This window comes from Mytilus galloprovincialis, chromosome 8 (assembly GCF_965363235.1).
Source record: "Mytilus galloprovincialis chromosome 8, xbMytGall1.hap1.1, whole genome shotgun sequence".
Taxonomy (NCBI): domain Eukaryota; kingdom Metazoa; phylum Mollusca; class Bivalvia; order Mytilida; family Mytilidae; genus Mytilus; species Mytilus galloprovincialis.
This window is the reverse complement of record NC_134845.1, coordinates 25,288,291-25,314,777: the sequence shown is the minus strand read 5'-3', so window position 1 is coordinate 25,314,777 and position 26,487 is coordinate 25,288,291. Positions and strand designations below refer to the sequence as shown.

The 26,487-nt window shown below is 31.3% G+C and overlaps 1 protein-coding gene across 3 annotated transcripts in view; it reads left to right on the top strand.

The window, feature by feature from the left end:
* The window catches only part of LOC143085393 (UDP-N-acetylglucosamine transferase subunit ALG13-like), a 54,789-nt gene that overhangs the window by 4,491 nt on the left and 23,811 nt on the right, over nt 1-26,487 (top strand). For all 3 annotated transcript variants that reach the window (XM_076261713.1, XM_076261712.1, XM_076261710.1), the window contains exon 6: nt 19,168-19,300. In XM_076261713.1, coding sequence (XP_076117828.1) covers nt 19,168-19,300 — 133 coding nt within the window. The remainder of the gene's footprint in view (nt 1-19,167; nt 19,301-26,487) is intronic.

Here is a 26,487-nt window from a genome sequence, read left to right as displayed (position 1 = left end):
TCCAGGTACTGTCAATGTATATTTGTTCCACCTAACAGAAGTACCAGTGGAAATTTTGTTATAAACAATGTCATAATACCTGTATCTGTTAAGAACATCTACTGTAATATTTATTCTTGTGGGAAAAAAATCCAGAATATTTTTTTCCATTTGGAACTTTAACTATGAAGGAACTTTTATTTCATGACAGTACTTTTGTAAAGCAAAATTATGACAGGTGTCATATGGTATTTTGAACCCCCTAAAAAGTGAACCCGGGGTCAAAATACCATGCGGTAAAATGACCCTGGGGTCATTATACCGCATGGTATTTTGACCCCGGGGTCATTTTTCACATATGGTATTTTGAACCCCCCTGCGGTATATTGAACCCCCCTGTTTTTGAAAAATAGTATTGCAGATAATCTAATTTACAATTTATTGGCTATCATTTTTTTTTTATTTGTGGTTTTAAGTAGGGGGTTCAATATACCGCAGGGGGGTCAAAATACCATGGCTAAGCAAAATTTTCAAAATATCTTTTCCAGCATGTTTAACACATACAAACCACTTATTGGAGTATTATAACTATGTTAAGGACTTAGAATAGCTTGAATTTTTGAAATTCAAGGTCTATAGTAGGGGGTTCAATATACCGCAGGGGGGTCAAAATACCATGGCTAAGTAAAATTTTCAAAATATCTTTTCTAGAATATTAAATACATACAAACTACTTATTGGAGTATTATAACTATGTTAAGGAGTTAGAATAGCTTGAATTTTTGAAATTCACGGTCTATAGTAGGGGGTTCAATATACCGCAGGGGGGTCAAAATACCATGGCTAAGTAAAATTTTCAAAATATCTTTTCTAGAAAATTAAATACATACAAACTACTTATTGGAGTATTATAACTATGTTAAGGAGTTAGAATAGCTTGAATTTTTGAAATTCACGGTCTATAGTAGGGGGTTCAATATACCGCAGGGGGTTCAAAATACCATGGCTAAGTAAAATTTTCAAAATATCTTTTCCAGTATATTATATACATACAAACTACTTATTGGAGTATTATAACTATGTTAAGGAGTTAGAATAGCTTGAATTTTTGAAATTCAAGGTCTATAGTAGGGGGTTCAATATACCGCAGGGGGGTCAAAATACCATGGCTAAGTAAAATTTTCAAATTATCTTTTCCAGTATATTAAATACAAAAACTACTTATTGGAGTAATATAACTATGTTCAGGATTTAGAATAGCTTGAATTTTTGAAATTCAAGGTCTATAGTAGGGGGTTCAATATACCGCAGGGGGGTCAAAATACAATGGCTAAGTAAAATTTTCAAAATATCTTTTCCAGTATATTAAATACATACAAACTACTTATTGGAGTCTTATAACTATGTTAAGGAGTTAGAATAGCTTGAATTTTTGAAATTCAAGGTCTATAGTAGGGGGTTCAATATACCGCAGGGGGGTCAAAATACCATGGCTAAGTAAAATTTTCAAAATATCTTTTCCAGTATATTAAATACATACAAACTACTTATTGGAGTATTATAACTATGTTAAGGAGTTAGAATAGCTTGAATTTTTGAAATTCAAGGTCTATAGTAGGGGGTTCAATATACCGCAGGGGGTTCAAAATACCATGGCTAAGTAAAATTTTCAAAATATCTTTTCCAGTATATTATATACATACAATCTACTTATTGGAGTATTATAACTATGTTAAGGAGTTAGAATAGCTTGAATTTTTGAAATTCAAGGTCTATAGTAGGGGGTTCAATATACCGCAGGGAGGTCAAAATACCATGGCTAAGTAAAATTTTCAAATTATCTTTTCCAGTATATTAAATACATACAAACTACTTATTGGAGTAATATAACTATGTTAAGGATTTAGAATAGCTTGAATTTTTGAAATTCAAGGTCTATAGTAGGGGGTTCAATATACCGCAGGGGGGTCAAAATACAATGGCTAAGTAAAATTTTCAAAATATCTTTTCCAGTATATTAAATACATACAAACTACTTATTGGAGTATTATAACTATGTTAAGGAGTTAGAATAGCTTGAATTTTTGAAATTCAAGGTCTATAGTAGGGGGTTCAATATACCGCAGGGGGGTCAAAATACCATGGCTAAGTAAAATTTTCAAAATATCTTTTCCAGTATATTAAATACATACAAACTACTTATTGGAGTATTATAACTATGTTAAGGAGTTAGAATAGCTTGAATTTTTGAAATTCAAGGTCTATAGTAGGGGGTTCAATATACCGCAGGGGGGTCAAAATACCATGGCTAAGTAAAATTTTCAAAATATCTTTTCCAGTATATTAAATACATACAAACTACTTATTGGAGTATTATAACTATGTTAAGGAGTTAGAATAGCTTGAATTTTTGAAATTCAAGGTCTATAGTAGGGGGTTCAATATACGGCAGGGGGGTCAAAATACCATGGCTAAGTAAAATTTTCAAATTATCTTTTCCAGTATATTAAATACATACAAACTACTTATTGGAGTAATATAACTATGTTAAGGATTTAGAATAGCTTGAATTTTTGAAATTCAAGGTCTATAGTAGGGGGTTCAATATACCGCAGGGGGGTCAAAATACAATGGCTAAGTAAAATTTTCAAAATATCTTTTCCAGTATATTAAATACATACAAACTACTTATTGGAGTATTATAACTATGTTAAGGAGTTAGAATAGCTTGAATTTTTGAAATTCAAGGTCTATAGTAGGGGGTTCAATATACCGCAGGGGGGTCAAAATAACATGGCTAAGTAAAATTTTCAAAATATCTTTTCCAGTATATTATATACATAATAACTACTTGTTAGAGTATTATAACTATGTTAAGGAGTTAGAATAGCTTGATTTTTTGAAATTTAAGGTCTATAGTAGGGGGTTCAATATACCGCAGGGGGGTCAAAATACCATGGCTAAGTAAAATTTTCAAAATATCTTTTCCAGTATATTAAATACATACAAACTACTTAATGGAGTAATATAACTATGTTTAGGATTTAGAATAGCTTGAATTTTTGAAATTCAAGGTCTATAGTAGGGGGTTCAATATACCGCAGGGGGGTCAAAATACCATGGCTAAGTAAAATTTTCAAAATATCTTTTCCAGTATATTAAATACATACAAACTACTTATTGGAGTAATATAACTATGTTAAGGATTTAGAATAGCTTGAATTTTTGAAATTCAAGGCCTATAGTAGGGGGTTCAATATACCCCAGGGGTGCAAAATACCATGGCTAAGTAAAATTTTCAAAATATCTTTTCCAGTATATTATATACATACAAACTACTTATTGGAGTATTATAACTATGTTAAGGAGTTAGAATAGCTTGAATTTTTGAAATTCAAGGTCTATAGTAGGGGGTTCAATATACCGCAGGGGGGTCAAAATACCATGGCTAAGTAAAATTTTCAAAATATCTTTTCCAGTATATTAAATACATACAAACTACTTATTGGAGTAATATAACTATGTTAAGGATTTAGAATAGCTTGAATTTTTGAAATTCAAGGTCTATAGTAGGGGGTTCAATATACCGCAGGGGGGTCAAAATACAATGGCTAAGTAAAATTTTCAAAATATCTTTTCCAGTATATTAAATACATACAAACTACTTATTGGAGTATTATAACTATGTTAAGGAGTTAGAATAGCTTGAATTTTTGAAATTCAAGGTCTATAGTAGGGGGTTCAATATACCGCAGGGGGTTCAAAATACCATGGCTAAGTAAAATTTTCAAAATATCTTTTCCAGTATATTATATACATACAAACTACTTATTGGAGTATTATAACTATGTTAAGGAGTTAGAATAGCTTGAATTTTTGAAATTCAAGGTCTATAGTAGGGGGTTCAATATACCGCAGGGGGGTGAAAATACCATGGCTAAGTAAAATTTTCAAATTATCTTTTCCAGTATATTAAATACATACAAACTACTTATTGGAGTAATATAACTATGTTCAGGATTTAGAATAGCTTGAATTTTTGAAATTCAAGGTCTATAGTAGGGGGTTCAATATACCGCAGGGGGGTCAAAATACAATGGCTAAGTAAAATTTTCAAAATATCTTTTCCAGTATATTAAATACATACAAACTACTTATTGGAGTCTTATAACTATGTTAAGGAGTTAGAATAGCTTGAATTTTTGAAATTCAAGGTCTATAGTAGGGGGTTCAATATACCGCAGGGGGGTCAAAATACCATGGCTAAGTAAAATTTTCAAAATATCTTTTCCAGTATATTAAATACATACAAACTACTTATTGGAGTATTATAACTATGTTAAGGAGTTAGAATAGCTTGAATTTTTGAAATTCAAGGTCTATAGTAGGGGGTTCAATATACCGCAGGGGGTTCAAAATACCATGGCTAAGTAAAATTTTCAAAATATCTTTTCCAGTATATTATATACATACAATCTACTTATTGGAGTATTATAACTATGTTAAGGAGTTAGAATAGCTTGAATTTTTGAAATTCAAGGTCTATAGTAGGGGGTTCAATATACCGCAGGGGGGTCAAAATACCATGGCTAAGTAAAATTTTCAAATTATCTTTTCCAGTATATTAAATACATACAAACTACTTATTGGAGTAATATAACTATGTTCAGGATTTAGAATAGCTTGAATTTTTGAAATTCAAGGTCTATAGTAGGGGGTTCAATATACCGCAGGGGGGTCAAAATACAATGGCTAAGTAAAATTTTCAAAATATCTTTTCCAGTATATTAAATACATACAAACTACTTATTGGAGTCTTATAACTATGTTAAGGAGTTAGAATAGCTTGAATTTTTGAAATTCAAGGTCTATAGTAGGGGGTTCAATATACCGCAGGGGGGTCAAAATACCATGGCTAAGTAAAATTTTCAAAATATCTTTTCCAGTATATTAAATACATACAAACTACTTATTGGAGTATTATAACTATGTTAAGGAGTTAGAATAGCTTGAATTTTTGAAATTCAAGGTCTATAGTAGGGGGTTCAATATACCGCAGGGGGGTCAAAATACAATGGCTAAGTAAAATTTTCAAAATATCTTTTCCAGTATATTAAATACATACAAACTACTTATTGGAGTATTATAACTATGTTAAGGAGTTAGAATAGCTTGAATTTTTGAAATTCAAGGTCTATAGTAGGGGGTTCAATATACGGCAGGGGGGTCAAAATACCATGGCTAAGTAAAATTTTCAAATTATCTTTTCCAGTATATTAAATACATACAAACTACTTATTGGAGTAATATAACTATGTTAAGGATTTAGAATAGCTTGAATTTTTGAAATTCAAGGTCTATAGTAGGGGGTTCAATATACCGCAGGGGGGTCAAAATACAATGGCTAAGTAAAATTTTCAAAATATCTTTTCCAGTATATTAAATACATACAAACTACTTATTGGAGTATTATAACTATGTTAAGGAGTTAGAATAGCTTGAATTTTTGAAATTCAAGGTCTATAGTAGGGGGTTCAATATACCGCAGGGGGGTCAAAATACCATGGCTAAGTAAAATTTTCAAAATATCTTTTCCAGTATATTAAATACATACAAACTACTTATTGGAGTATTATAACTATGTTAAGGAGTTAGAATAGCTTGAATTTTTGAAATTCAAGGTCTATAGTAGGGGGTTCAATATACCGCAGGGGGGTAAAAATAACATGGCTAAGTAAAATTTTCAAAATATCTTTTCCAGTATATTATATACATAATAACTACTTGTTAGAGTATTATAACTATGTTAAGGAGTTAGAATAGCTTGATTTTTTGAAATTTAAGGTCTATAGTAGGGGGTTCAATATACCGCAGGGGGGTCAAAATACCATGGCTAAATAAAATTTTCAAAATATCTTTTCCAGTATATTAAATACATACAAACTACTTAATGGAGTAATATAACTATGTTTAGGATTTAGAATAGCTTGAATTTTTGAAATTCAAGGTCTATAGTAGGGGGTTCAATATACCGCAGGGGGGTCAAAATACCATGGCTAAGTAAAATTTTCAAAATATCTTTTCCAGTATATTAAATACATACAAACTACTTATTTGAGTATTATAACTATGTTAAGGAGTTAGAATAGCTTGAATTTTTGAAATTCAAGGTCTATAGTAGGGGGTTCAATATACCCCAGGGGGTTCAAAATACCATGGCTAAGTAAAATTTTCAAAATATCTTTTCTAGAATATTAAATACATACAAACTACTTATTGGAGTATTATAACTATGTTAAGGATTTAGAATAGCTTGAATTTTTGAAATTCAAGGTCTATAGTAGGGGGTTCAATATACCGCAGGGGGGTCAAAATACCATGGCTAAGTAAAATTTTCAAAATATCTTTTCCAGTATATTAAATACATACAAACTACTTATTGGAGTAATATAACTATGTTAAGGAGTTAGAATAGCTTGAATTTTTGAAATTCAAGGCCTATAGTAGGGGGTTCAATATACCGCAGGGGGTTCAAAATACCATGGCTAAGTAAAATTTTCAAAATATCTTTTCCAGTATATTAAATACATACAAACTACTTATTGGAGGATTATAGCTATGTTAAGGAGTTAGAATAGCTTGAATTTTTGAAATTCAAGGTCTATAGTAGGGGGTTCAATATACTGCAGGGGGGTCAAAATACCATGGCTAAGTAAAATTTTCAAAATATCTTTTCTAGAATATTAAATACATACAAACTACTTATTGGAGTATTATAACTATGTTAAGGAGTTAGAATAGCTTGAATTTTTGAAATTCAAGGTCTATAGTAGGGGGTTCAATATACGGCAGGGGGGTCAAAATACCATGGCTAAGTAAAATTTTCAAAATATCTTTTCCAGTATATTTAATATATACAAACTACTTATTGGAGTATTATAACTATGTTAAGGAGTTAGAATAGCTTGAATTTTTGAAATTCAAGGTCTATAGTAGGGGGTTCAATATACCGCAGGGGGGTCAAAATACCATGGCTAAGTAAAATTATAATATCTTTTCCAGTATATTAAATACATACAAACTACTTATTGGAGTAATAAATATGTAGTTAATATACACAAATAAGCAGTTTGTATGTATTAAACTTGCTGGAAAAGTTATTTTGAAAATTTTACTTTGCCATGGTATTTTGACCCCCCTGCGGTATATTGAAACCCCTACTATAGGCCTTTAATTTCAGAAATTCCGGCAATTCGAACTCTTTTATGTAGTTAGAATACACAAATAAGTAGTTTGTATGTATTTAACTTGCTGGAAAAGATATTTTGAAAATTTTACTTTGCCATGGTATTTTGACCCCCTGCGATATATTGAACCCCTTACTCTAGACAATTCAAAAAATTATGGCAATTTTAACTCTTATATGTAGTTAATATACACCAACAAGTAGTTTGTATGTATTAAAACTTGATGGAAAAGATATTTTGAAAATTTTACTTTGCCATGGTATTTTGACCCCCCTGCGGTATATTGAACCCCTTACTCTAGACCTTTAAATAAAAAAATTCTGGCTATTCTAACTTTTTTATATAGTAAGAATACACAAATAAGCAGTTTGTATGTATTAAACTTGCTGGAAAAGTTATTTTGAAAATTTTACTTTGCCATATGGTATTTTGACCCCCCTGCCGTATATTGAACCCCCTACTCTAGGCCTTTAATTTTAGAAATTCTGGCAATTCTAACTCTTTTATGTAGTTTGAATACACCAATAAGTAGTTTGTATGTATTAAATTTGTTGGAAAAGATATTTTTAAAATTTTACTATGCCATGGTATTTTGACCCCCCTGCAGTATATTGTACCCCTTACTCTAGACCTTTAATTTCCAAAAATCTGGCAATTCTTATTCTTTTATGTAGTAAGAATACACCAATAAGTAGTTTGTATGTATTTAACTGGCTGGAAAAGATATTTTGAAAATTTAACTTTGCCATGGTATTTTGACCCCCTGCGATATATTGAACCCCTTACTCTAGACAATTCAAAAAATTCTGGCAATTTTAACTCTTATATGTAGTTAATATACACCAACAAGTAGTTTGTATGTATTAAACTTGATGGAAAAGATATTTTGAAAAAATTACTTTGCCATGGTATTTTGACCCCCCTGCGGTATATTGAACCCCTTACTCTAGACCTTTAAATAAAAAAATTCTGGCTATTCTAACTTTTTTATATAGTAAGAATACACAAATAAGCAGTTTGTATGTATTAAACTTGCTGGAAAAGTTATTTTGAAAATTTTACTTTGCCATGGTATTTTGACCCCCCTGCAGTATATTGAACCCCCTACTCTAGGCCTTTAATTTCAGAAATTCTGGCAATTCTAACTCTTTTATGTAGTTTGAATACACCAATAAGTAGTTTGGATGTATTAAATTTGTTGGAAAAGATATTTTTAAAATTTTACTATGCCATGGTATTTTGACCCCCCTGCAGTATATTGTACCCCTTACTCTAGACCTTTAATTTCCAAAAATCTGGCAATTCTTACTCTTTTATGTAGTAAGAATACACCAATAAGTAGTTTGTATGTATTTAACTGGCTGGAAAAGATATTTTGAAAATTTAACTTTGCCATGGTATTTTGACCCCCTGCGATATATTGAACCCCTTACTCTAGACAATTCAAAAAATTCTGGCAATTTTAACTCTTATATGTAGTTAATATACACCAACAAGTAGTTTGTATGTATTAAACTTGATGGAAAAGATATTTTGAAAAAATTACTTTGCCATGGTATTTTGACCCCCCTGCCGTATATTGAACCCCTTACTCTAGACCTTTAATTAAAAAAATTCTGGCAATTCTAACTTTTTTATATAGTTAGAATACACAAATAAGCAGTTTGTATGTTTTAAACTTGCTTGAAAAGTTATTTTGAAAATTTTACTTTGCCATGGTATTTTGACCCCCCTGCGGTATATTGAAACCCTACTATAGCCCTTTAATTTCAGAAATTCCGGCAATTCGAACTCTTTTATGTAGTTAGAATACACAAATAAGTAGTTTGTATGTATTAAACTTGCTGGAAAAGATATTTTGAAAATTTTACTTTGCCATGGTATTTTGACCCCCTACGATATATTGAACCCCTTACTCTAGACAATTCAATTTTTTTTGGCAATTTTAACTCTTATATGTAGTTAATATACCCAAATAAGCAGTTTGTATGTATTAAACTTGCTGGAAAAGTAATTTTAAAAATTTTACTTTGCCATGGTATTTTGACCCCCCTGCGGTATATTGAACCCCCTACTATAGGCCTTTAATTTCAGAAATTCTAGCAATTCAAGCTCTTTTATGTAGTAAGAATACACAAATAAGTAGTTTGTATGTATTTAACTTGCTGGAAAAGATATTTTGAAAATTTTACTTAGCCATGGTATTTTGACCCCCTGCGATATGTTAATGAACCCCTTACTCTAGACAATTCAAAAAATTCTGGCAATTTTAACTCTTATATGTAGTTAATATACACCAACAAGTAGTTTGTATGTATTAAAACTTGATGGAAAAGATATTTTGAAAATTTTACTTTGCCATAGTATTGTAGCAGGAACAATTCTGCCTAAGATTCGGGGATGCGGACCACAGCTTATTCTAGTTTGTAAACTGATGTGTGCAGGAAAACGACTGATGCCAAAAGTGATGTGCTATAATATATATAAGTAAATGAAAACCAAAAACTGAAAACAATATATAATTTATTCAACAAAGTACAACTTTTATCATCATATGCCAAAAGTAATTAGAAATGGAGCATTCAAAGACTTCAAATTAACTTGTACTATAGAGGCATGTAGCAAATGCACTATCGTACTATGGAGGCATATAGCAAATGCACTACCGTACTATGGAGGCATGTAGCTAATGCACTAACCTATTGGATCCTTGGTTGGAAAGCCTGGCTTTTCTTGGTTTTTTTTTTATCTTTGGACTGAATGTCAGTCCTCAGAGGATTCAAATTAAGAATCTAAAACTATTTATATAAAATATATAAATTTCTCACAGAAGGTAACCAAAGAATTTGCAACGATGCAAATATTAAACTTTACAGTATAAATAAATATCTTTAACCAATGAATTAAAATAGCAAAAGCTATGTAATTTAACAAATATATCCTTAATAAGTTTCATGTAAATTAATTAACAATGAAATACATCAAATATGAAATTTAGAGTTTTACCAAAGGGAGCTAAAAATTAACTAATAACTCTATCTGCTACAGTATTTTGACACCCCTGCGGTATATTGAACCCCTTACTCTAGACCTTTAATTAAAAAAATTCGGGCAATTCTAACTTTTTTATATAGTTAGAATACACAAATAAGTAGTTTGTATGTATTTAACTTGCTGGAAAAGATATTTTGAAAATTTTACTTAGCCATGGTATTTTGACCCCCTGCGATATGTTGAACACCTTACTCTAGACAATTCAAAAAATTCTGGCAATTTTAACTCTTATATGTAGTTAATATACACCAACAAGTAGTTTGTATGTATTAAAACTTGATGGAAAAGATATTTTGAAAATTTTACTTTGCCATGGTATTTTGACCCCCCTGCGGTATATTGAACCCCTTACTCTAGACCTTTAAATAAAAAAATTCTGGCTATTCTAACTTTTTTATATAGTAAGAATACACAAATAAGCAGTTTGTATGTATTAAACTTGCTGGAAAAGTTATTTTGAAAATTTTACTTAGCCATGGTATTTTGACCCCCCTGCAGTATATTGAACCCCCTACTCTAGGCCTTTAATTTCAGAAATTCTGGCAATTCTAACTCTTTTATGTAGTTTGAATACACCAATAAGTAGTTTGTATGTATTTAACTTGCTGGAAAAGATATTTTGAAAATTTTACTTTGCCATGGTATTTTGACCCCTCCCCCTTTTTTTACCATGGAAAATCAAAACTACCCTTATATATATATATATATATATACATATGTTATAATTACAAATAATTAAAGCATTCAAGCTACATATGGTCTAGTTATAATGTGTCAATAAGTATTTTGAATGACATTTTTTTGGTAAAGACTTCAGAGCACTTATACCAAGCAAAGATATTTCTTTAAATTAAGCATGGAAAATGTACCTCCCCTTCTTGTATGAATGATTTTTTAATCTATGATAAGCTTTAGAATAATGAAAAATGTTCTAATATTCATCTAGGATGAAAAAAACAGGGGGGTTCAATTTACCATGGGGGTTCAATTTTCCATACAGGGGGGGTTCAATTTACCATGGGGGGGTTCAATTTACCATAGCGGTATTTTGACCCCGGGGTCAATTTACCATGGGGTTCAAAATACCATATGACACCGGGTGAAATTTGATCCGGTGGAAAAAATGTCACAGTAGTTGTTATTTTTTTTATCCGGAGGAAAATATTTCCATAGGAAAAAATCTACCTATGAAATACCATGTCTGGAAAAAAAATCCCCAGGATAAAATATCACAGAGGAAGAAATAAACCATTTCACTATTCAGTTATGTTTGCTGTTGGGTTGCAGTCTTAAAATAAAATTGAGAAAGGAAATGGGGAATGTGTCAAAGCGACAACAACCTTTCCATAGAGAAGACAACAGCCGAAGGCCACCAATGGGTCTTCAATGTAGCGAGAAACTCCCGCACCTGGAGGCGGTGTTCAGCTGGCCCCTTAAAAAATATGTATACTAGTACAGTGATAAATGGACGTCATACTTAACTCCGAATTATACACAAGAAACTAGAATTAAAAATCATACAAGACTAATGTAGAAGATTTACAAACACATCACCATCACCAAAACACAATTTTGTCATGAATCCATCTGTGTCCTTTGTTTAATATGCACATAGACCAAGGTGAGCGACACAGGCTCTTTATAGCCTCTTAGTTTATTGTACCAAGTGTACTAGCAAGTAGAATAGATATATTGTACATCACCTTAATTTATAAGAGTGGGATTTTCCTACACAAAATGTTTATAGTAAAATTCACTACATATGATTGCTGACCTAGTTAAATTTACTACAATTGATTACTGATTTAGTTTTCATGTAATAATTTTGTGATTATACATCCTGTTAAATAATTACACAATATGACATAGTTTTGTTTTATCTTTAATCTTGATGACATTGTTAATTGAATGATGACAATAATTAACAGATGAGAATATAATCCTGGGAAAATTTGTTCTCATTCACAATTCTCACAGTTGCTTTATTGGGGATGGGCAATATTACCAGAACTTGCAGGAAGTCAAAGGTCAATGTCACATAATAATTTGGCAAAGTTTAAGTTTCTTGGATATTATCTTTTTAAGCTGCTATATATCCAGGCCATCTATACTGAAGTAAGTTTTGTTCTTGTCTTTTGATAAAAAGGAAATCATTTGAAAAATTTGATACGTTTCTACCTCTACAAGTCCATAAAGCATTTATGTCAGGGGTTCAAATTGGTGTTGGTTCGAGGTCTGTGACCTTTCTTTTCTAGAGAAGACATTTCATTTTTAAATTACCAAATTCAAGGACCTAGTAACTTTACGATGATGTCTTAAACAGAACCATTAATCTCACACAGAAGACTTTTCGCTTAACATTTTAGATGGACCGGAACTTTAATTATTTAAAGCAAATTTGAGCACCTGCATAGACGTGGTCTGATGGGGTCCTTTAATTTTGTTTTTTTCAGCCATTTTTCTCTATTATTTATAAATTTTGTCTGTTTTTACGTTCTTTATATATTATGTCCATGTTTCTCTATTCGTTCATAATATTTAAGCACCCCATTATTCGTGCTATTTTTTTCTCATCATCTCTTCTAAAAATCCAATCCAGTGTTAACTAAAATATATCCTTTTGGTTGAAATATAAGTGTAAGTGTTAATAATGTTCCCCCACAAATTTTCCCTTAGGTTTTATTTGTAAAGGAATGAACACGTTTCTGTAATGAAGAATACATCTAAGGGAGCTACCATTTGATTTTTATGGGGGGGGGGGGCTAGGATGAAACATTTTGTCCTGCATTTCATTTTGTCCTGCATTTTTTTTTAGTTGTTATCTCGGTCCTGCATTTTTATTTTTCACTCTATTCTGTCCAGTTTTTTTTGTTATTAGTTTATCCTGACTTTTTTTACATAATTTGTCATCCTGCCTTTTTTTTTCCCAAGTTGCTCATCCTGCCTTTTTGTTTTACTGGAAACTCCTGTCCTGCCTTTTTTTTCAAATTTCATCCTAGCCCCCCATAAAAATCAAATGGTAGCTCCCTAATGCTTTTCCATGGAAACTTTATTGCAAAAAAAGTGAAACCCTGACGTGTTAAAATGCAAACATAATAATTACACAAGTGACAAGAAACATTATACATGATAAATGTTTTCAAACAAGTGAAGTTGATATTATTATAAGTATATAATTGACCAATGTGGACCTTATTTTCACAATTCCATAGATTGCTATATATAGTCTATAGTCCGGCCGATTGGTGCAGATATAGAGCAGAATTGCTCACTTGATGAGGAAAGCATGAAACTTTGCATAGTATATCTTGATTATATACCTTTTGATTTTAGCTATGGACCCACTGTGAAAAATCCAATATGGCTGCCATTTTCAAGATGGCGGAAAAACGGTATAAATATCAAGATTGTCCTATAGGTATTCTATATAATTTCGGAAATTAAAGTAATGATTCTTTAAAAATGGACTTCATGTTATTTGTTATCAATTAATCTTAAAATATAATAAAAATTATTTGGTTATTTCTATAACACATACATTTGTAAATATGGCTGCATATACAAAAACAAAAAGAGAAATTCAAAATGTTAATCAATATGTTACATGTTATTGTATTTGTTCTTTAAACGCTTTCAGTTTTAATGGTTGGAATGAAATAGGTTGAAACGAGTCAATTGAACGTTAATATATGCATATGTCGGTTAAATGTGGTGTAGTAGTAGGTAACTCATCTGAACTTTGAGGCAGTGCCGAGGGCACCTTGTCTCGTGTCTCTTCAATGCCACGTCTTACGTCATTTATCGAGTTTTCATCTGACGTACCCACTGCATCGTCAAATTATTCTATGTAATCAATAGGTACACCTTTCTTCGGGGGGATTAGACGATTGCCTTCACTTAAAACGGTTAAGGGGCAACTATTTCCTTTTCCAACTACGTGCGAAACAAATTCGCAACTATTCAGCGAGCATGGTCCTAGAATGCACTCCTGGTCAGCTCTTTTATTAGTTTTAACAGTCATTTTTGAGTTTGGCGGAACTGTGATGGTTCGTTTTATGCAAACTTGCTGAGTTGAAATCTCGTTTTCATTGTTAACATATGCCGCATTGATCACTTTATTGTTGATGGTAATTGTGGGAGTACTCAGGTTTATCACTGCGCTCAGTGTGTCCAAAATATCTACCCTAAGTATGACATCGTCTGTTAATGGCTCTTTGCACATATCCCGTTGTATGTTTACTCTATTAATGTCTAGAGTCGTTCTTTATAATCTTCCCAATAACAAACTGTTAACCCACACCACGTAGCGTTACGTTCTCCAAATCTCAAATTTGTTGCGGGAATTAATTACTAATGTTATCATTGCAGCAGTGTCCATAATCATGCTCCCATTCTGGTCATGTATAGTACCTCTTGCTGCTAAGCTCTTTCACATGGTTCGTCTGATGACAATATCTGACGAGGACGTGGGCATCTGATCGATTTTGTGATGAGGTGATGTTTCATGGTCAATAGACTTTGGAATCGTATTGGTCTTACCATCAATACCGCCAAGCAATTATTACTAGCCTTGTGGTCTATCATGTCTTCAGACTGCTGAAGTTGCCGAGATATTGCTCTCATCTATTCGTTATTAATATTCATTGCCTCTTTCTGTTCAGCTTAAAACGTAATGAGACCAACACATATTTTATCAATTCGCGCTTCGCTCTGTTTTATATTGCGGTAAATCTCAACTGTTCTTTGAGCATTAGATTTTCTATCTGCTAAAAATTTCTGGTTCAATAGTTTAATAGTCATTTCTGAGCTGTCCTCTGTTAAAACGTCTTCAGCTGTGGGTTTCTCCATATCCCCAGGTGATTCAGTTTCTGCCATTTTAATGTTCTTGTCCGTGTTGTCCTCAATTCCTGCCATTTCACTGATATGTGTTTAAATGATTCTCAATTCACAGTTTAATATCTCAAATAGCAAAATATTGCGACCCAAGTAATAAGATAGGCACTGAATAATATCTTAAGGCAGATAAATCCCAAACCACACCTTTTATGTATGACCCAAGACAACAAACAGTGCAGCTTTTAATGAAAGCTACTACTGCAGCTTTTTATGAAAGCAACTAATTTGTGTATGAAATGACAAGGAAGGCAAAATCAAAAAGGACAGAACTGGGACAGATACTATAAATGACACTTTACATCAATAAAATGCTTATATTCAGGTCAATTCTCAATAATGAATATTTGCTTATTTTTCAAGGCGGCCATTTTGAAAATAGCCGCCATTTTGAATATTGAGGGTGGGTCCATAGCTAAAATTGCTCAGTACACAAAAATGTACCATCATGCAAAAATTGGTGCTTTCCTCATTCTTTGAGCAATTTTTTCACCGATCGGCCGGACTACTACAACACTAGACAAAATATCTGTATTGGGAATAAAATAATCAAAAATCTAAGTACATGTTTAGATTCAGCTTATCAAAGAACCCTAAGAATTCAATTTTTGTTAAAAATCAAACTTAATTAAAATTTTTGACCCTTTGGACCTTAATGTAGACCAATTTGAAAACGGGACCAAAAATTAAGATTCTAAATACACGGTTAGATTCGGCATAAAAAAGAACCCCAATAATTCAATTTTTTATCAAATCAAACAAAGTTTAATTTTAGACTCTTTTGGACCCTAATTCCTAACTGTTGGAATAATATATTGATATGAGTGTCACTAATGAGTCTTATGTAGACGAAACACACATCTGGCGCAGGGGTTTCATTATCTTTCATGTTGACTGGTACTTTCCACGTTTCTAGGTGGTACTTTTCAATTTATTCCATGAATATCTTATATACAAATTCCTACATTTAGGCGGTACTTGTCAATAGCATAGGAGGGTAAAAGTACCGGGTACCGCCTCCTAATGAATGGCCTGCTGGCGTACTAAATTATAATCCTGGTACCTTTGATAACTATTTACACCACTGGGTCGATGCCACTGCTGGTGGACGTTTTGTACCCGAGGGAATCACCAGCCCAGTAGTCAATACTTCGGTGTTGACATGAATATCAATAATGTGGTCATTTTTGGTGGAAGAAGATTTCAAGTCTTCTGAAGGCCAATGGTGCCGACTTTAAAATCATTGAATTCTCCGTATGCTGCATTCGTTTCTGTGTATTACAATTTCATAACAACTTCTGATTCCTGACACTGATTTTTACACATGAGTAAGCATCTGAATCATTTAATTTGTAAATTAGGATTGAAAAACAATCACTATCGTAAATATGTGCCCTTTTATTTATGTAAATTATTAAATTTCATCTCATCTACATGAACGTTATTTGTTTACTTGTAACCAGATGTTTTTACTGTACATATTTGAAGTACGCATGCGTGAATTTGGTATCGAGACAACTCGCCCTGTTTACATGTTCGCCCTTGAAGTTACGAATTTGCAGACAAGAAAGTTTTGTTTTTAATAAATAGAAAAGATCTATTTCTTATTAATTATTATTTATTCATTGTTTTCCTTTGTCATGTGAATTAGATGCCCTTCTACTTCAAATGGTTTGAATCTATTTATAAAATTATTCCAGACTCAGTTGACGTTGCTGTTGGGAGAATTTTGATTAAACTCTAAATGCTCATAGAATAAGAGATATAATCTAAACTGAATGTACCTCCTTCTGAATAATTTATTGCAATATAATCTTCTTCTTCTTCTTCTTCTTCTTCTTCTTCTTCTTCTACCTCCTTCTGAATAATTTATTGCAATATAATCTTCTTCTTCTTCTTCTTCTTCTTCTTCTTCTTCTTCTTCTTCTTCTTCTTCTTCTTCTTCTTCTTCTTCTTCTTCTTCTTCTTCTTCTTCTTCTTCTTCTTCTTCTTCTTCTTCTTCTTCTTCTTCTTCTTCTTCTTCTTCTTCTTCTTCTTCTTCTTCTTCTTCTTCTTCTTCTTCTTCTTCTTCTTCTTCTTCTTCTTCTTCTTCTTCTTCTTCTTCTTCTTCTTCTTCTTCTTCTTCTTCTTCTTCTTCTTCTTCTTCTTCTTCTTCTTCTTCTTCTTCTTCTTCTTCTTCTTCTTCTTCTTCTTCTTCTTCTTCTTCTTCTTCTTCTTCTTCTTCTTCTTCTTCTAAATAATGGTTTTTGGCACAGACTGTCCCGGTACCTTTAATAACAATTTTTTTGTGGTCATAAACCCTGTGTTTAATTTTCATATTTATTTTATGAAATGCACATTTATACCCCTGGGGGTTGAAGGCATATACAAACAATACAATACAATATACACAATGGAAAAATTAACATATTAAACATCATATATAAAGTGGTTAAACAGTAATATTTATGCAGGCATTTTGTCCACTCCCCTCAGTGCAAATGACTTTTTAATGAACGGAACAGTAAGCTGCATAATATCAAATGAAGATAGAATTAATTATAATCTATCTGTTTCAGACAATTTAAAGTATTCTGGACATATATTATTTATATTTTTTTCAAGCTGATTACGTAAAGATTTATTAATTTTACATTTTAAGAAAAAGAGGGTTTCATCTTCAACCGCATTTATATTACAATGTTTACATATTCTATTTTCTCTTTGAATTCTTTTATATCTACCCTTCTCTATTTCCAAGAAATGGTCACTTACTTGCATTTTACATAATAATTTTCTATTTTCAAAACTAGAAATGTATTTGTCTATTTCATATTTTGTTTTTATTTAACTGTACAAGAATATTTTACTGGTTTCATTAGTTAATTTTAATTTTTCAAAGAAAATATTTTCAAAGCTATTTTTTAATTCTTTTTTAATATTTTTTGAGAATGAAAATTTTCATAGGTTTCTATTTACTTATATTATACTAAAGTTATTGTGTAAAAACCAAGAAAAATGCTTATTTGTGCACCTTTTTGGCCCCTTATTCCTTATTCCTAAACTGTTGGGACCAAAACCCCCAAATCAATCCCATCCTTTAGGGTTCTAAACCTTGTGTTAAAATTTTATTGATTTCTATTTACTTATGCTAAAGTTATTATACGGAAATCATCCGTCTTGTACGACCAAATTTAAAAAAAAAAAAATTTCGTTCTTATAGAAATATGTATCCGTGCATCAAAGTAAATAACTTTTGCAACTCTACAACTATGTAGTTCAATGTTCCATACTTTCAACATGGTATATTTATGATATATTCATTTGTAATTTGGCCTTCTAAATGATGTAATATTGAGGCCTTTGGCTGGCTATGTATTTTATGTAGATGTGAGGAATCTACATGTCAGATTATTAGTATGCTTGCATGTGGTGCTTTTATAATTTTTGAAAGTATCTCTTGGAATGATTGAATTCATAAAACTGAAATGTGAAGATATTTCATACAAAGGTAGGTTTTTTTGTTTAATATTTGTTAAAAGTTCCAAAAAAAAGGTATTCTGGAAACAATTATTACAGACATGAGGGTAAAGATTGCGGGTTACAAAAAGAGAATAAAGGGTAGGAAATATTATGAACAGAGAAAAATGAACCAAATAAAAATGAAGAATAGAGGTGGGACGTGGTTGCAAACATGTAAAGAATAGAGAATAATGGACAAAAAAGTACTGGTATGGGTATAAAATATAGATAAAATGGCATGACAAATTTTAAAAATACAGAAGTGAAGGACCTCTCATCTAGACCCTCTGATGTTGAGTTTTGGTTTAATAAATTGCATTTCATCCTTTCCTGGTAGTGAAAAAAATACTGCAATATTACCGAAAAGGATCAGATGAGTTTTGAACCAATAGGCAAAAGAAAAAACTATCATATCTACATTTAATGTTCACTTATTGTAATTTCCAGTTGCTTCATTAGTCTCAAAATGTAAAAAATTTAATATATATTACAGCTATTGTCTATGATATATTATATCACGGTGTATACAACTTTGGTGAAGAAGAAATAAAAGAAGCCATACAAATAATAAGGGAACAAGAAGGAAAACAGAGGAAAAAGTCCTGTAGATACAGTGGAACTCCATGGTAATGTATTTTAATGCTCCTGCAGTAGAGGAAGGGGCATTTAGTTTTACCCTTGTCCGTCTGTATTTTTGTCTGTATGTCCCAAAGTTGGTTTCTCTTCTTTAACTTTAGTTTGCCTCAATCAAATGTTATGTAACTTGTACACAATTTAATTGCTGATATATATTACAAAATTTCACATTAAAATTTTAAACATTAAAAACTGAAATTTTGAAGGAATGTAGCGAAAGGCATATACCCCCACTTGTAATTGTTCAGATAGATGATTTTTCAATATTCAATAGGCTATTTGCCAATTCCCGTAATTGACCCTGTAATTAGAGATCCCTCTTTTAGTTGTCTCCCTTATGAGGGACATTAATTTTCATTTCTAATGGAGAGCTAGCAGAACAAGCAAATTTACCTGTGCATAATGTGAGTATTCTTTAAGGTTTTTAAATCTTTTAATTACATTAATTTGTTTAATTTGTTGTTAATCTAAATACTTTTGACATCAGAATTTTTTTTTTATGAAGAATAAGTTAAACCACCGATACATCACTTTCAACATGTTCAATTCATCATGCTTTCAGTGATCTGGAAGGTTTTTTTCACTATGGGCCCAGGGCCCCTCAAAAATAAATTCAATGGGCCATTTTAAAAAAATAATGGGCCATGTTGTCAAATGAGTGGGCCATTTGAATTGACTTCTGTAAAAAAAATAAAAAGTATCAGTATATTTTGGCAAAGAGATGTTGGTACTTGTACCTTTATGATTTCAAATAATATCATGGAAATTGCTCCTGTGATTTTGTAATTTCAATTTCAATGAATATACAATAACTTCTTCCAACCCCAACAATATTTAAGTTAACCTTTATTTACAATGTTTAAACTGGTACTGTTGCCATGTTCATGTTTTTTTTTTTGTACATTAAATTTGGGTCTTTGTCGATACCATACTTTTTCCAGACGTTCCGTATCAGAGGACATTTCAGGCATTTCCTCTGCACTTCTTGTATTATTACAACTTCATCACGGTGACAAGAATAACAGTAGAGAGTACCATTAATTCAAAGAACAAAACAACAATTCGCTGAAGTCATGTTTACAAAATGTCAAAACGAGCCAAAGACCAAAAAATGATAAGGACAGTTAAGCGTCTTTTATGGAGACAAAAACTGTATGCATAAAAAGGCTTTGGGGTTTTTCAATTGAAATAAAAGCTAATTAAACTAAATGAGATTGTTATTAGAGTTAAATCTCGTCGGTACTAGCCAAATTTCACAAATTTTAAAGTTGTTTATAAAAAATTATATCATGAATGATGGTTAATTACGTTTTTTGGGTTATCAGTTTGACCGCATGGTTCTGTTATTACCATATGAAAACACCCCAGACGTTAAAAAAGAGGGACGAAAGATACCAAAGGGACAGTCAAACTCATAAATCTAAAACAAACTTACAACGCCATGGCTAAAAATGAAAAAGACAAACAAACAACAGCAAACACCACACAACATAGAAAACTAAACACTAAACAACAAGAACCCCACCAAAAAACTAGGGGTGATCTCGGGTGCTCTGGAAGGGTAAGCAGATCCTGCTCCACATGTGGCACTGCATGGTTCTATTATCATAGAAAAAAACCCGACACGTCCCAAAAACATATAGGTGCTCCTATTATTGGAGAAACATTACACAGTTGTGTACACACACATGGCGGCACGGAACACGATCGGAAATCCATTTGATGATATATAAACGTATCGAAACGACGTGAAAAATATCTTGCACCACGTGGGCGCTTACATTTGTCACTGTATGCGCCATTTCTTGTCAATATGTGCTATAGGCGCAGGGCGCACATCCTTCCCAATCACTGGCTTTGCATTGACAAAAGCCAATTTTGTCCGGTATGGAACCAGTCTAGAATTGACAAGGGGAATTAATTTGTTTAAAAAGTGTAATAACAGAATCAAATCGGTAATAATGGCAAATGGACTATTAAAAAATGATGTTTTTGCTACTTGGAATGGTGAGCCCTTGGAATAACACTTAAAGTTGTGTTTGACAGAGGTTTAAAATTTGGGAATGAGGGGGTTGGTAGTAGGAGTTAAAGGAGAGGGAAGTGGAAGTTAAGGTGCAGGAACGGGAGGAAGAGCAGAAGTATAAATACTAAAACAGGGATATTAAGGTTAGAAAAAATTTGACCAATTTATGTCTGGGTGTAAGGGGCAAGAGTTGGAAGAAGGTGGTAGGGAATTTGGAGTAAGAAGAGAGAAAAGTGGGAATCTGGGACCCTTGTCCACCCACTCTTGAGTATGACCATGACATTGTAATGATATCTTGTAATAACTTTACAAGGAAGAAAGTACATATTGTCTGTAAAGTTATACAAAGCACCATAAGCTATATTTATTATATGTTATTTATATTACCTAAAAAGAAAAGAAAAAGACTTAGTGTTATTGTTTTGATATTAAAAAGAGAAAAGGGATAGCAATTCAAAAGGATAAATTATTTGAATAAATGGAAATGATAGAATACCTCAATGACAACAAAATAACTCTATGACATCTAGAAATCAACATAGTCTTTAAAATATATGAAATTTAAAAGATATGGTATGATAGCCAATAAAAAAACTCTCCACCCAAGACAAAATGATATCGAAGTTCACTTATATAGGTCACTGTACAGCCTTCAACAATGAACAAAACCTGTGCAGCATATTAAACCATAAAAGGCCCTGAATTGACAAATGTAAAATAGTTCAAATGAGAAAACTTAACTGTTAAAAAATGCCTGCTCAGGTTTTGAATAACAACATTGCCTGAGCAAGTATTCTTTGTTTTACTTTCTGTTAAAGTGAATTTCTGCAGATAATATAAGTTGTGTAATACATGTATTACCAATATTGGCACTACTTGAAAATGTTTTAAAAAAAAAGGGGGGGATTTTGCTTTCAACTTTTCATCATTTTGCATTTTTGAAAATACCTTTTATCTTTTTGGACAAGAATACTTCTTATTTTGTATTAGATTTGAAATATTTGAAAAGATTGCTTTTCATGAAGATCTCTAGATGTACTGATTTTTTTTAACATTTAGTAAAATAATTCTAGATCTTTACAGGTTGACAAATTGTCTTTAAAAGTTAAATTTTTTAAATTGAAATTTATATTTTTACTTCAGATATTTTCCTCTAGATTAAATCAATTCTCTCAACTGAAAACACAAGCTTGTAACATCTTGGATCTGTGGAGAAAATGAATTCAAAACCTGTTACCAAGAAAAAAAAGTATATGTAAAATTAACATTAAAGTACAGTAAAACCTGTAGACAGGTGTCAATTTATCATATTCATCATTTATAGAAATATTTCAAACTTATTTTAATTTTAAGGATTATAATGTTCAAATAATAAATCATTTGTAGGGAACTGAAGAGAGAAATCTTGCTCTCCTTTAAACCTTAGCATGAACTTTTTAATTGAATGAATATGAAAAGTTCAGTTACTCCATCTTTTACCATTGTGAAAGGAGTTTGATCTAATTACATCATTGTTTTGTAACAATTGACAAAAAAAAAATGTATGTTTCTGAGTTCAGTATGTAAAAATACAGTTTTCACTTGACTTAATTTTTATGCTTCCATGATCAACAAACCTTTGTACCATCAGGTATGCAAATAAATTCTTGCTTTTTTTCTTTCAATATATATATATTTATATATATATATATACAAATAAATTTTTGGTATCCACTCTTTATGTTGAGTTGTCAGCAATTTAAAGATTTGTTAGAAGTAATGGTTCACTTTTGGTCCTCTTTGCATTCAGAGTATATATGTTCATTAATAAAAAAATCTAATTGAAATTTTGATAAATGTAATACACTAAAGATCAAAGAATAGAATCTTTTGACCACCAACATAATTAAAGACCATATTTGTTTTTACTTGGTTAAAACATTGATTTTAGCGGATATTTATTGTTGTACTTTCTTAATATATGTACATGTGTATAATGCACAGAATAGACTAGAGATTAACAACAATTGCTTTCTTTGAGGGGTACACGTTTTCTATCTGGTGCTCTTTATAAGCCTCAGATATGATTAATTGAAACTGACATAACGTTAACCATATCATGCTATTGTGCACCTTAGGGCTTTCCTTTATCAAAGTGTTGATTTGGAAAGGTGTGGGCATCATTTTTTGTCAGCTTGAATATAACCTCTAGTTTAGTATTGATTTCCTTGCATCCGTATATCATTTTGCCTGCCATGATTGTACCATGAGAGTTGAATGCCAGTACCTTTCAATTAACATTGTTTTTAATATGTAAATATTTTACTTCTCTTACCAAGATTAAAAGCAGTGGGGGATCCAGAAAAAAGGGGGGGCACTGAACTGCTCAAGAGGGTGCATGCTTTGGTCATTCTTCAGTGATTCCCTATATATTTAACAAGAAAAATCACTCTAAAGAGGGGTGGGAAAAAGTTCGGGAAAGGATTGTGATAGTTATATACTTTAGTTAAACCCTGCCATATGTTTGTACCTGTCCCAAGACTGGATATTGTCTGGTCCTCTTAAATTATAGTTTAATGCTTTTGTCTTTGAGAATTTGTGGTTGATGGCAATCTTTCATATGAGGTATGAAATTAATGATGATGTAAAATTTAGAAAAGATTTTATGAACTAATAGTTCGAAATTCTCCACAATTAATATTTTTATGAGCAGTACCCCAGACATTTGTAATTATTCATCTAGTATTTCTGTTATCAGAAATTAGACATTAAATTTTCCATATATTTTAATCCTACCCTGGCCTTTTGTACAAATTTATCACCAGTTGATTATAAAGGCTGTATAGTCGTTACATCTAATCTGGTATCCTTAATTCCTTCTTCACCCTGCAATATATATCCGTATTTATTCACCAATAGACTGGAATGACAGTTTTCTTTATACTTTATAAAGTTTGATGTAAATTGAAGGGGTTTTAAAGAAAAAAAATATTGTGATTAAATATAGAAAGATTTCGACTATATATACTTATTTTAAGATAAAATTTTAAAATGGAAGTCTGAACTAAATGTAAGTACAAAATGTATATAAACTTCTCCATTTGATGTGTAAGTAATTATGATCAAATTAAAGATTTGTTGCATAGCTTGAAGAGTTGATTACAAATAGTTCATGCATTTTAAGGACTGCCTGTATAAAAAAAATGTTTTGCACAATATGCAATTTAAAGCATAGATTTTAAATTCCCTCCACTCCCATTTCGATGTAATAAAACAAAACTCAACACATAAGTAATGATAATCATATTTTGGCATAAATAAAAAATTACAATCATACATATGTCATAAATAATTTCTCATTTTAAGTCCATATTCTTGATAATTATTATTTTCCAAAATATATAAATGCACCAGTCACTTCCCAAACAGACATCACATTCATCAATCTGCATTATCTGAAAAAGACTAACTTCTTCGATTTAATAAGGTATAACTCATGTACAAAATCAAATAATACAAAATAAAATGGGCGGGAGGGTGGGTAAATTTAACGTGTTGAATTGACCAGTACACAATTCGAAATGACCAGGGAATATTTGTATGAAAATTTACCTGAAGTGAACAGGTATTTCTATTAACCAATCAAATGCTATTAAATAACGAACGATAAATTTTGACAAACAGGTAACGAGTAATGTCGAAAGGTAACGAGAAATGTCGAAAGCATCCGAGATGGAATTAAGTATTTTTAATTAATTAAAAATTTACCAATTCCCTCCACTCCCATTTCGATGTAATAAAACAAAACTCAACACATAAGTAATGATAATCATATTTTGGCATAAATAAAAAATTACAATCATACATATGTCATAAATAATTTCTCATTTTAAGTCCATATTCTTGATAATTATTAATTTCCAAAATATATAAATGCACCAAACCAACGGCCACTATAAAGTGTTCAGTGTGAAAGAATAAACTACATTATAATATAAACATACCTGATAATACAAACAACAACTACTGGAATCCTGCAAACTAATATAGGTTCACAGGTAAACCAGATGTAGAAGTAATGGTCTAGCCCAGCTTTCTTGACCATCATCTTCTGAAAAATAAAATTAAAAACCACAAAGTATCTTGAACAAAAATACATGTAAATACGATATTCTATAATTACAAATGATTAACTACACCTATAAAAAAGTTCCTTCAAACTGAAACACCAAAATAACTTAAATGTAATCTATCTTTACAAAAACATTTACTTTTATAAATTGATCCTGGTTGCTGAACAAATTGCTTATAAGTTTTGACAAATAAAATATTTTTCTTCAAAGATAACTTAGCCAAAGCTTTATTACAGTCTATTACAGTTTGTTTTGTGTCATCAAAATCTATGGGTCTTGGCAAAATTGCTGAAACTATTATTTTGAAAGAAGGAAAAACATTGCAAATAAAATCAATTAAATTATTATAATATTGAATAATCAATTTACTAGATAAACCATTCCCAACATCGTTTGTGCCTACATGCAATAACAAATGTGTATATTTTCTTAAAAGTGATTTGTTGTCTTTTACAAATTGTTGAAAAGTGTATATATTAGCACCAGATATAGCATTGCAATCCAGCCAGTTAATATTATTGACATATTTACAAGTGGAATCTGACAGCAACAAAACCTTATTTTTTGACACAAAGTCTACAAAAAATAAAATAAGATAAGGTAAACAAACAATATTAATTCAGAATTTCATCAGCCATAGGAAGGAACTTTACTGTGAAAAGCCCATGTAGCCCCTCCTCTGCGAAAAGAATGAGAGGAAAAATTGAAAGAATTTAAACCACACATTTCTAAAATGTCCCTTAGTCTTTTCTGAAAAAATGAATAACATAAAGTTTTATATCCTTTAGATTGTGGAATTAAAAAGGCGGGTTTATCACCATCGGCTGGTATTAGAGTGCACATACGATTGTACGCATTGTAAGGACAAAGCGGAGACTCTTTTATCTTGACCAATGGTAACTCCAGTTTCCTATTACCAAATTGAATGGTTTTTGACCATTCCATTCTAACCAACAAATAATCACTAAAAACAATAACGTTATTTCTGCATAATTGTTTGTGCGGATCAAAATTCTTTGCCGAAGTTGGAACTTGACTTTCT